At 38.7% G+C, this 12,441-nt stretch overlaps 1 protein-coding gene across 5 annotated transcripts in view; it reads right to left on the reverse strand.

Moving 5' to 3' along the window:
• Window positions 1-12,441, reverse strand: part of LOC140204203 (probable E3 ubiquitin-protein ligase MID2) — a 243,237-nt gene that overhangs the window by 22,274 nt on the left and 208,522 nt on the right. For all 5 annotated transcript variants that reach the window (XM_072270699.1, XM_072270697.1, XM_072270698.1 and 2 more), the window contains 3 exons: window positions 11,173-11,321; window positions 7,932-8,059; window positions 5,625-5,768 (listed from right to left, as the gene is read on the reverse strand). In XM_072270699.1, coding sequence (XP_072126800.1) covers window positions 5,625-5,768; window positions 7,932-8,059; window positions 11,173-11,321 — 421 coding nt within the window. The remainder of the gene's footprint in view (window positions 1-5,624; window positions 5,769-7,931; window positions 8,060-11,172; window positions 11,322-12,441) is intronic.

Genomic DNA, 12,441 nt, shown 5'->3' on the forward strand with positions numbered 1-12,441 from the left:
GCTGACATGTCATGGGCACTCTAGTGCCAGTTACATCAATGGTGTGCAAACTTTTGTGATTCAGTAAGGAAGTGAGGGCATTTGAAAGAACCAGTGCGATGAGGTAAAGAGATCTGATGATATCCTGGGATGTGGTCTGAAGAGGTTACAAGATTCTCTACAGCCCAACCCTGACAGTTCTACTTGCCCATCAGAGAATGTAATGCAAGTGTTTTCATTTGACAAGTGTGGCATTAGTCTCTTATTTAATGCAGGCCTGAGCAAAGACAGGTTATACTACCAAATTATCCTGAGGGTACTAGGAAGAAGCCAGCAGCAAAGTTGAAGACTGCAACAATATTGTTATGCAGACCTTGACAGGAATTTCTTGATTGTGATGTAGGAGGCAAAATAATCATGACAAATCATAATGCAGGACAGGTCATGGCATTCCAATTATGTTCTGGTCTCATATTTTTGAAAGAATGAGCATTCCACATGTGTAGTACTCTTCTGAACTCCTTTAATTTCAATGTAAAATGTAGGGTTTGAAGAAAAATGTAAATTGCCAGAAATCTCTTAAGAGATCACAACATCCTACACTCACCACAAATGCTTTGAAATGATCCAGGGATTTGCAAAATGTCACTGGTGAACCATGGCGACGTGTTGTGGGCAGCTTATAAAACCTATAAATATACTTCTTCTAAACAACTCTCATTGCAATCTGCAGCCTGTAATTTCCCTTAAATATTGTACTTTTGAACCATCTTAACTGAAAAGAGATTTCATGATCTTCTGAAGGACTCAGTGGACTTAACTCTCAAGCAGCCAGGTAATACACCTTTAAGTGGATGAAGGTACAGTACCATGTTTAAAAGAGAGGGAGGAGGTGAGGACTCCAAGCCAAGCTAAAATGCTGGGCTATGAATCTTCCTCCACTCAAGATCATGTTAAAAATTGTACCGTTGCTGGAGAACAACATTGAGGACCTAAGGGCAACATTATTGTATCAGAGGGAAATGAGGAATTGCTACGTTCTGTGTTTCACGGAGACATGGCTGACCCTGGACATGCTGGATACATTGGCAATACCCGAGGGCTTCTCGATACACAGGAAGAACCAGCTTGCTCATTCAGAGGAGGCAAAAGTGTGGGGTTTTGTTTCATGAGAAATTCTTCGTGGTACTGAGAAGCAAGTCTTATTCCTCCAATCTGGAACATCTAAGTGCTAACCATTCAACTGGCCAAGAGAGTTCTCCACTGTGAACCTGACTGCAGTTTACATACAACCAAAGGTTAATGCGAATCAGGCCTACGAGGTACTGGATGTCACTATCAGGAAACCAGAAACAGCAAACCCCAATGCCTTTCAAATCACTTTCAAGTACTTCAATCAGACTTTTTAAAAGAAATTTCTGCCCAATTATAATCAATGTATCACCTGCAACACTAGGGATCCCAACACAATCGACCACTGCTATACCACCATTAAGAATCCCTACCATTCCATGCCTATACTGCATTTTGGGAAATCTGATCACTTGGCTGCCCTCCTACCTGCATACAGGTAGAGGCTAAAGTGCAAGGCTCCAGAGATAAGGACAACAAAGAGGTGGTCATGGGAGGTAGAGGAGAGGCTACAGGATTGCTTCAATTTGTTGGACTGGGCCATGGTCATGGGAGGATCTGAATGAATATACCATGGCTATCATGGACTTTATAAAAATAGTCGTAGATGAGTGCATCCCTTTTACCCAACCAGAATGAACTATGAGATCAACACTCTGCCGAGGGCCACATCAGTGGCACTTGGGTCTAGCGACCAATTAAACACAAGAGGTTCAGGTATGATATCCAGAAAAGCAATCTCACTTGCGAAGTGGTGATTTTGATGAAACTCACATCACCGAAGGATACTCAACAACTGTGGCTGTGTTTGATCACAATTAGCTCTTACAAAATGAAACCAAGTGACATAAATGACAAGAAAGCTTTGCTCCCAGATGAACTCAATGCTTTTCATACTTATGTAACACTCGCTTCGCCTAGTGGCTTAATATAGGGGGTGATAACCCCCTGCCCGGCCAAACTTAAGAAATCTCGTTTGGGTGGATGCTGTGCGATGTGTCCCGTTACAAATCAGTACCCCAAAATACCAAACAGTACACAATACGTGATTAAATTAAGTTTTATAACTCTTACTTTGACTATATGGTTAGTAGAGAAACAAAATATAAAAGAAAAAGGGCCCAGATCATAAGATTTAATAATAAGCAGTCTGTGCACAAAGTTGGAGCTCACTCAGTAGGCCTTCTTCCACCATTGGTCTCCTTCAAGTGTCGCTGACGTTCGGACCCCTGCTCTGAGTCCACCCTGTCTAGCAGTCTACCAAATCTCTCCATTTGCGTCTTCTCTCTCTTTCTCTCTCTCTCTCTCCCTCTTGCAAAAGCCCACTAAATCAACTGCTTCCAGAATCACAAGACGGCAACAAAATCCTGATTGGCTAACATGCAGCCACAATCCTGTTATCTCCAGCCATAACCCAAACATTGCTGCTTACAAAAAAATCATTACATTAGCGGTGAGCCCTTACAACGTGTTACACTTACAGTAGTTTGACTGTCAAAACATGGAGGAATTTTCATGAACTCCTACAGCCCTGTGATTTCTGTCTGAGGCTGAGTGGTGCCATAGCAACCACCTTTCACTCAGTGACCTTCAGGAGGGTCAACCCACGGAAAGCATTCAGCTACTGGGCTGAGCTAAAAACTTGCACTGATCAACGGGGTGGAGTGTTCACTGATGTCTTTAACCTCTCACTGTGGTAGTCTGAGGTACCCACCTGCTTCAAGCAAGCTTCACCTATAGCGGTGCCTAAGAAGAACATGCTAACCTGCCTCAATAACTATTATCCAGTAGCACTAACATCCACAGTGATGAAACAGATCAACTCCTGCCTGAGAAGTGACTTGTATCCACTCCAATCTGCCTACCATCACAACAGGATCAACAGCAGATGCCATTTCATTGGCTCTTCACTCAACCCTGGACACATCTGAATAGTGAAGATGCATACATCAGGATGCTGTAAATTGACTAAAGCTCAGCATTCAATTTTATATTCCCCTCAAAACTAATCAATAAGTTTCAAGTCCTAGGCCTGAATACCTCTTTGTGCAACTGAATCCTCAATTTCCTCACTTACAGACTCCAGCCCATTTGGATTGGCAACAGCATCTGCTCCACAGTTTCCATTAGTGCAGGTGCAACACAAGGCTGTGTGCTTAGCCCCCTGTTCTGCTCTTTATACCTATAGCTGTGAGGCTAAACATGGCTCCAATGCCATATTTAAGCTTGTTGATGACACCACTGTCATTGGCCGAATCAAAGCTGGTGACGAATCAGTATGTAGGAAGGAGACTGAAAATCTGGCTGAGTGGTGCCATAACAACAACCTCTCACTCAATGTCAGCAAGGCCAAGAGGATGATTACTGACTTTAGGAGATGGAAACTGGTGGTCCATGGTCATCAGATGGTTAGAGATAAAGAAGGTCAGCAACCTTAAATTCTTCGAAGTTATCATTTCAGAGGCTATGTCCTGGGTCCAGCACATAAGCGCCATTATGAAGAAAGCATTGTAGCGCTTCTACTTTCTTAGAAGCTTTGCAAAGATTTGGCATGTCATTCAAAGCTTTGATAAACTTCTATAGATGTGTGGTGGAGAATATATTAATTGGTTGCATCACAGTCTGGTACGGAGACACCATTGATTGGAAAAGCCTACGAAGTAATGGATATGGCCCAGTCCATCATGAGTAAAGCCCTCCCGACCAATGAGCACATCTGCATGTCACAGGAAAGTAGCATCCATCATCAAGGACTCCCATCATCCAGGCCATGCTCTCTTCACGCTGTTGCCATCAGGAAGGTACAGGAGCCTCAGGACCCACACCACCAGGTTCAGGAACAGTTTTCACCCTTCAACCATCAGGACCTTGAACCAGAGGGGATAACTTCTCTCGCCCCATCACTGAACTGTTTCCACAATCTATGGTCTCACTTTCAAGGACTCCACATCTCATGTTCTCAATATTTATTGCTTGTTTATTTATTGTTATTATTATTTTTCTCTTTTATATTTGCACAGTTTGTTGTCTTTTGCACATTGGTTGTTTTTCTGTCTTGTTGGGTAGTGTCTTTCATTGATTCTATTGTGTTTCTTGTATTTACTATGAATGACCACAAGAAAATGAATCTCAGGTTTGTATATGGTGAGAATAAATTTTCTTCGAACTTGGAAGGCGATTAAGAAAAGCAGTACTTCCTGAAGCAAGACATCTCTTGAGAGAAGCAACACATTACTTTAAAAATTGAGGATTGTCATGCTCCTGAATTACAATGTACATAGTTTGAAAGTCCTATAATAGAGCCCTGGTCAAAATAACAATTTTCAAATAGTATGTTGTTTATTTTTTTTCTTTGTTGTGACCTCTTAAGATATCTCATATCTTGATGCCAAATTATACATAAAGAACCATTCTCCAGGGATCCTGATTAGAAGATTGCTTGCATCATTAAATTACTATATTCATCTGTTCAATATTTTACAGCAAGGAATTACTCTGATCTCTGTAATTATAGTCCAGCATAGAACTTCAAAGACGTATAAGATCTGGAAATATGCAGCATTCTCAACAACAGAAGTTATTTAAATTTAGAGCTGCTTTTGTAAGATTTGTATAAACTGAAGTTTTAACAATGACGTTGTGAAATGGGTTAAACTATGTACTCTTTTATGGCACTACAATTTTATTGTAAGGGAGAAAGATATTGCTGGTCATATTGACTGCCTAATGGTTGATCTTCACTAGAGATTTCCCAACTGTGCTTTGACATTGGATTTGGCGTTCCAACATCAGACCATGACCCTGTGGGGAAGCCCCAGCACGAACACTGCGGAATTTGTTTGGTGAACCTGCAGCAGGGTAGACCATCCATTTGAATGGAGGGGAATGATTGTGAAAGAACAGTGTTAATAATAACATTTTTTGAATTGAACATTCTTAGTTAACTGTTATTTGATTTTACAGGCCTTTGTATGAAAGTGGTAGGTTCATCCTGCATTCGATTTTCCTACGGTTTCAAGAATAAGAGTTTGTCTTGAATGATCACCATCAAGCCAACCCCTATAAATACACTCTTCTTAGAATATCATATTGTTTACAATGTGAGGCCCGACTAACAGACTAGACTTCATTATTTTGTATTGGCCTGGTACTTGGTGTCTAGTTGTTGCTGTCACTGGAAGATTCTCACTCAATATCTTGCAGCTGAAATATCAAGTGAGAATTATAAAATTTAAAACCAATATTAATGGTAGTATAAAAATAAATAACTAATACCTTTTGTCCAGATAACACATTAATCATGATGGAGTTGGAGGGGACAGGGATGGCAACAGATGAGACTGTCAAAGCATTTGAAAACAGAAGTGGAGATTTTAAATTGAAGAAAGGGCGTGGAAATGTAATCAGCATGGATCAGGGGATTGAGAATATTAATTATTGATCTTTAGCATTATTCTCAATAATCTACTCATATAAAAATCTTGTTTACCGTACTTATTTTTTTTAAAACTTACTGATAAAGTTTGCTTGTCCTGTGAAGATTGTATACTGTAGCTCATAGGAGACAATGCTGAATTCATCTTCTGAAGTCCAATGGACAGTAATGGTATCATGTGATGCTGTGCAAAGTTCTTCTCGAATGCTTGGAGGATTTGGGGCTGCAATGGGAAAATGAGATTGACTGTTTTAAAGGAAACCTTTAAACAAAGTAAAGAGTTAAACAAGTTTAGCATGGTATATTGTACTGTACAAATATGCAGTGGGGAGGAGAAATTAGTGATCAACAGCACTGAGGGACCAGAGAACTTGAGCAGGCTAAAACAAAAAAGGAAATGGCTATTGTTTCTGCCATAAAAGGTGCTGATGATCAAACTACCCTTGGTAAAGTGAATAATCCGGAGTAGTAGATATTACTGAGACAGGACAAAAATAAAGTCAATAGTTGAATGTAAATAATGGAGAAAAAATAAAAAGGGAAGAGTCAAACCAATCCTTGGTCACAGGGAAATCTGCTTTATTGCTTTGGCAAGACTATTCTTTTAGCACAGTGAAAATAACCATTAATGGACGTGGAATTGAAGAAGTATCAAAGTGAACAACATGATCTTGTGAAAAGCTGCTGTTATGGTCCTTACTATCCAGACAGGTAGGGGGCTATGATACACCTTTTTGCCCATTCTCCCCACATTCCCATCAACTCTTCTCCAGATTACACCCACTCACTGATATGTCAGGATAAATTTACAGTGGCCAATTTTCCTCAATTAACTTTGAGGAAAAAGCAGAAATCCACAGACACTACATGGTCACCTACATTCCTCCGAGACAAAACAATGGATAAACATTACCTACACTATCTTCACAATCTTTCAAATACACCAGCATGATGAGTGAACAAGTGTCACTTTTCTCTCCAATGCCAACATCTCAAACATGAAGGAGCTAATTACATTCTGTTTATCCTTGTGGGCAGGCTATATCAGATGTTTTGCAGACTCCTGCAAAAGACATTCTACTCTGAGCTCCATCACAGGAAGACATTATGAATGGACAGAGGAAAAGATTACAGGATGTTCTCAATTCCACTTTGAATATATGTAACATCTTCACTGAACTCTGGGAATTAATTTCTCTTCTTAAATGAGACTTCCTGAGTAAATATACAGTATACTTCTGTGATCTATTATCAGTCACTTTATGTCTGTGTTGCTTAATTATTCACATCAAATCAGTTACTTTCACATTTAGTCTACAGCCCCACAAAATTAATGAAGCCTATTAGCACGCTTTTCTCTTTCAGAATCCTCGATAAGTGAGGGACGAGAAAGTGCACATTTATCACCATTTGTCTGTCATAAGGAGTTCTTCCGCCTCAAGCTTTTGTCATATTTTTATCCGTCTGCTGGGGGAATAGTGGAATTTAAAACAATATGTTATAATTAAACTTCTGAACATCTTACTTGCGTCCACTGTATAAAAAAAAAATCTGTCATCTCTGCTGTGAAATAGCATTTCAGTTGGCTTAGCAATGTTCAGTAATCAAACAGGGACTCCAGTTAAACTGGTTCTTGGCCCTGTAATGAACAAGCCACCTACATCTCACTTTACCTGGAAACCTGAGTGAGAGAATAAATTACAGTTGTACTGTAGCGGATTAATTCCAGAGTTATGTCATGCTTTGGTAGTATCATCTTTCTAGTAGCTGTATTCCCATAACATCAAGGTTCACTGATGTAGACTCCAAATTGAATTTTGCAGATTATTTCTATAATGACTACTGCAGTGATTTTCTGCCAGGTCAGAGCTAGCTGCAGAAAATTTGCTGTACAGTAGCATTTCATCTTACAGATTTCATTCTGTTGATGCCTGGCATCCTCAATCAAATTTATGAGGAAAACATGCATAGAGCATATGCTGCGAGTCTTCCCTGGTAGATTTGATCCATCAGAAATGACACCCAATGATTTGGTAAGAGATTTAACACAAGATCCCAGGGAGTTTAGCAGTGATTGCTTTAAGAAAGGAACATGATACCAAACCTAACAAATATGTATGGGGAACAAGCAGTTATCCACTGTCACAAGCGATGTGGTTGCACATCCAAGTGGATTTAGGTTGCTTGGCTGAGACTGTATTAGACTGTGGAGGTTCTTGAAAAAGATGTGGAAAGAACCTGAAGTGTTTTTGTAATTCTGGAGCTTGCTGTACATGGCAAAGCTAACTCTCATCAATGTATGCAACTATGCCATCTTCTCATGGAAGATAGATGTTTTTTCCTGTGGGTTGATAATAAACCACAAAAAATCTTTTAAAAATGTTACCTGTGAGATAGTCGAGGCTTTCTAGTAACTTCTTTTCTCTTGTAAAATCCAGAGTAAAGTTTTCAAAAGCTTCATTCAAATTGATATCTGGGATTAGGACTTGAGACGATGCTGTTGCCATAGCAACCCTGAAAAACACAGAAAGATCATCAAGAGTTAAACAATATTGGAAGTATCTTACACAAAGCAATTTTGTTTTTAAACACATCTTAACACTTTGAGTTTGCTGTTTTTATCCTTTTCACAGTAATGAGGAAGCTAATCAGCATTACTGCAATTTGTACTGCTGTAATTTGTATTTGCTATTTCACCATCTCTCTTGGACATCGACTTGTCTTGGGAAGTAATAACGTCAAACTTGCAGCACCAATAAATAATATATGGAACTGAAAAAGCATAGAAAGACACAGTGAGGAATCCACATATATTAGCACATACCATACTCAATAGGATAGATCTTTCAACAAAGCATCAGGACTTGTCTGGATTTGCTCGTGTTTCTCTGCTTCTAGCACTGACAATGTGATAAAGCAATTATGAAGGAATAGGAAGCTGGAATAATAAAGTGCTCCAAAGCTTGATCCTGTTCAGTGGGTCATAAAATGCAAAAAGTAACAGCTTGGGGCTGATTCCATGTGTGAAAGATGAGATTTTCTTCAACATCTCTCTGGAACAGTCCACTCACTGTCCCCTGAGACTTCAAGGTGGCCACCATCATCCTGGTGCCCAAAAGGGCGACAGTAACTTGCCTCAACAGGAGCATCTCCACCTCCTGAGGAAACTGAGGCGGATGAGGCTCACATCCTTCCATTCAAGCCAAGTTTTACAGGACTATCATCGAGAGTGTCCTGACCTGCTGCATCACAGTCTGGTATGGGCATTGCAAGGCATCTATCTGACCAGAAGCCCCTACAAAGAGATATTTATCAGAAATGCTGTGTATGCAGGGCCTTTGGCATTGTCAATGATCTCTCCTATCCATTCACTAATCCCTTTGACTACCTACAATCAGGAAGGAGGTACCATAGCATTAGGCATGAACAGTTAGGATGGAAAACAACTTCTTTCCTCAGGCTGTAAGTCTACTCAACTCCCTACCACCACCCAGGTCTCATCATGTATAAAACACCTTACTGTTTACTTTTTAAGTTGTGTCATATGTATGCCTTATTGTTTAATTTATTTGTGGTAGTATTACTTTACGTGTGAGTTATATGCACTGTGTTGTGCACTTTGGTCTGGAGGAACTTGGCAGTGTATATGTGTAAGGTTGAATTACAATAAATTGAACTTGAACATGAATTGTTAAAGCAGATTTGAAAACCAAAGCACTACAGTTCAGAAAGTTTCTAGATTCATACTGAGGCATATAAAATATTAAATCCTGTACATAAATTAACCAGGGTATTTCTTCTAATTTCTGGTTTATCATGAAGTAGAATACAAATTAAGATTAGTAAAATATAAATTTTTAAATTGATATGATTTATTAAGTTATAAATACTTCTAATAAATGCACAAGTATAAAAGTAAAATAATTTTACAAATTAATTCAATACTGTTGAGGTTGTATTGCATACTGGAAACATTAAATTCAATTGGCTGAAGACCTTTCCTTGCTATTGATAATTCCTCAGCATTCTGTGCTGATTAAATTCCTTTCTAAATAAAACGATACAGAATTTTCTGCTTGCATAGGATCACTGGCAGAGGTATAATTTCCTTCAGTAAAGACTTTAATCAGCACTGAGTACTGAAGATGCAAGTATGTTTTGACATCTTTGAAGTCAATTCTCTGGAGCTGCCTACATAAATAAGCAATAGAAAAATCAAGTTTACTTTCTGCTCAGTGATGGGCTGTCCTGTAGGTATTACTACTGCTGCAGCATAGTGCTTGAGTTATTGAAACACTGGCTATTTAATTTATTCAAGTATGAACTATTCAACTTCCACAGAAAGTTTGCCACATAACTAAATATTCAGGTTCTTAAATGGATATTTCAGTTGTTCTTTCTTTTAAGGACATTTTTATCTGCTGGAATGGTCCACTCTAGCCATTCTGTGCTGTATTCACTTGGCCAACATGACGTTAACACGGCAGCAGACTTGGTGTGGAGTGTCTTTCTAATGGACTAAATTTCCACTAACATTTTAAATTTCTATTGAGTCAGGTACTTGGCCAAAGTAACTGACCTCACCCAGCAATTGCATCTTTAACTGGGTGCAAGAAGACTTGAGACTAATACTAGGAAAACCCCTCCTGAAATCACTCAACTCTTGATTTAACAACTGCAACTTTGTCACTATTTGGAGAAGGCTGACATCTTGAATTGCACGTGCTTATTGCTCTCTACCGGAGAAGAATCAGTTAAAGAATTAAACAGTTGGCTATCTGACACTTGTGGAACTACGTTGCAAGTTGCTTTAGTAAGAAAGAACATAAAAATAAAAATATTGTTAATAAACGTGTAATCAATTCAATCAGAACTGTATTACCAGTTTGACTTTTGTTACAGAAGAACTGAATTTGGATTTCTTGCTTTTCATGATCTCGCAGTTAAATGCTTTCATTTCACATTCTTAAAATCTATCAGCTATTAGTTGGTTCTTAATAAATCTCAAAAAGGATATTGAAATCCTTGCATATTCTAAATCGGATACTAATTATTCCATCGTATAACCTTCTGCAGATCCACAAAGTGGTCCATATTGGAATACTATGTCATTAATTGAGCCCTTCAAAACAAATATTATTTGGCATTCTTCCAATAGTTCAATGGCCATGCAATGTTCAGAACAGAGTGTTGGCCAACTAGAGTCACTGCCTGATGATCAAGCTCTGATCTGAGCAGAACTAACTGATGTCAACTGGGATTGGGACTGTGACCAACATCAACACTCTTTAGCCAGGGAAGGGGAAAATCTGAGCAAGAATATTTCCTTCTGATTACCTTCAGTTGATTTTGGGAATGTACGCATAGTATTAGGTTTGATTCGTATGTACTCCAAGGAAAATTGAGCCTTCTATTGTTCTCCATTTAAACTGTCACATCGGTGGCTACTGATGGGTGTTGCCTGTAGATCTATCACAAAGCACAATTCCATTCTTCGGGAATGGAGAATGGGAAACTAATGCAAGAAATAATCCTTTTAAATGCCTATGGGGAGTTGTTTATTTTTTAGTACTTTTATTCTGTCTCACCTATACTATTTCCAATATTTCTAGAAAAGTCTGGCTCACCTTTCTGTTACATTTTTTGCTGTTTGTAAGAAACGCGCATGATCGTTTTCCTTCAGGCTTTGCTCCGCTTGATTGATGAGAGACCCTGACCGCTCCAAGCACTGCCGGCAGTTTGCTATCTGCTGTGCTAGCTTCCTCAACTTCATAACCTTGAGGAGGAGCAGATAAAAAAAAAAATAAATATACGAGGCGTAAAAGTCAAGGAGGCAGGCTCATTTATCAAGACAAGTATAACCTGCTGCTGAAGAAGCCATTCACCAATTTATCCATATTTTGATTGCTTATGTTGAGATTCTGTTTGGTGTAAAACCACAAGAGCGTGAATTCAAATTCTGCATGTTCAAATTTCCAGTCATTAAAATTTTTGGATGGGAAATCAATGGGTCGTGTGCATACTTGAAAGTCCTATGTGACCATTTGAAATGGAAAGTTAAAAATCACTGGTTCTGCAGTAGATTAGGTAATAAATTAATTAAAAGTGTCTACAATTAGTCCTGGTGCTTCTTGATTTGGAAGAGGGGTCTTAAAGGAATTTTGTCAGATTTGACATTTCTGAATAAATAATCATCATAGTTAATAGTGATCCCTGCCTCCTACAACTCAATCAGATGGAGATTAGCAATGTCAGCACTGAGTGAGCAACCTTGGTGACCAAGTAATTAAATTGTGGGATTAGTCTGTAAATAATTGCCATTAAAGGAGGACTAATCTGCAGATCTAGCAGCAGAACAAGTGGCACTGATGGACTGTTGAACATGAAGAAATTCTGGTTATTATCAGAGTTCATTGCGGTTTATGCAATAGTTCTTAAATTTCTGTCTTAAAGCTATGTAAGCAGTAGTTAATGATCTATAGTGATTGATTTTTGCTCTTGGGAGAACACTTCTGCAAGTCAAAGAATTTTTTTACATTATTGTTGAAGTAATTGCTTATTATCATATTAATATCTTCTTCACAATAGAGTACAAATGGATTATTGTAATAAGAAAACTCCAGTGCAGAATATCAAAGTCTTGTTGAAAGGTTGTAATAAAACCATAACACCATAAGATGTAGGAACATAATTAAACCATTCAGCCCATAGTCTGCTCCAGCACTCAATCATGGCTGATTAATTTTCCCTCTCAACACCATTCTCCTGCATTCTTCTCATAACATTTGATGCCCTTACTAATCAAGAACCTCTCAACCACCACTTTAAATATATCCAATGACTTGGCCTCCACAGTCATCTGTGGCAATGAATTCCACGGATTTACCACCTTCTTT

This window comes from Mobula birostris, chromosome 10, assembly GCF_030028105.1.
Source record: "Mobula birostris isolate sMobBir1 chromosome 10, sMobBir1.hap1, whole genome shotgun sequence".
NCBI lineage: Eukaryota > Metazoa > Chordata > Chondrichthyes > Myliobatiformes > Myliobatidae > Mobula > Mobula birostris.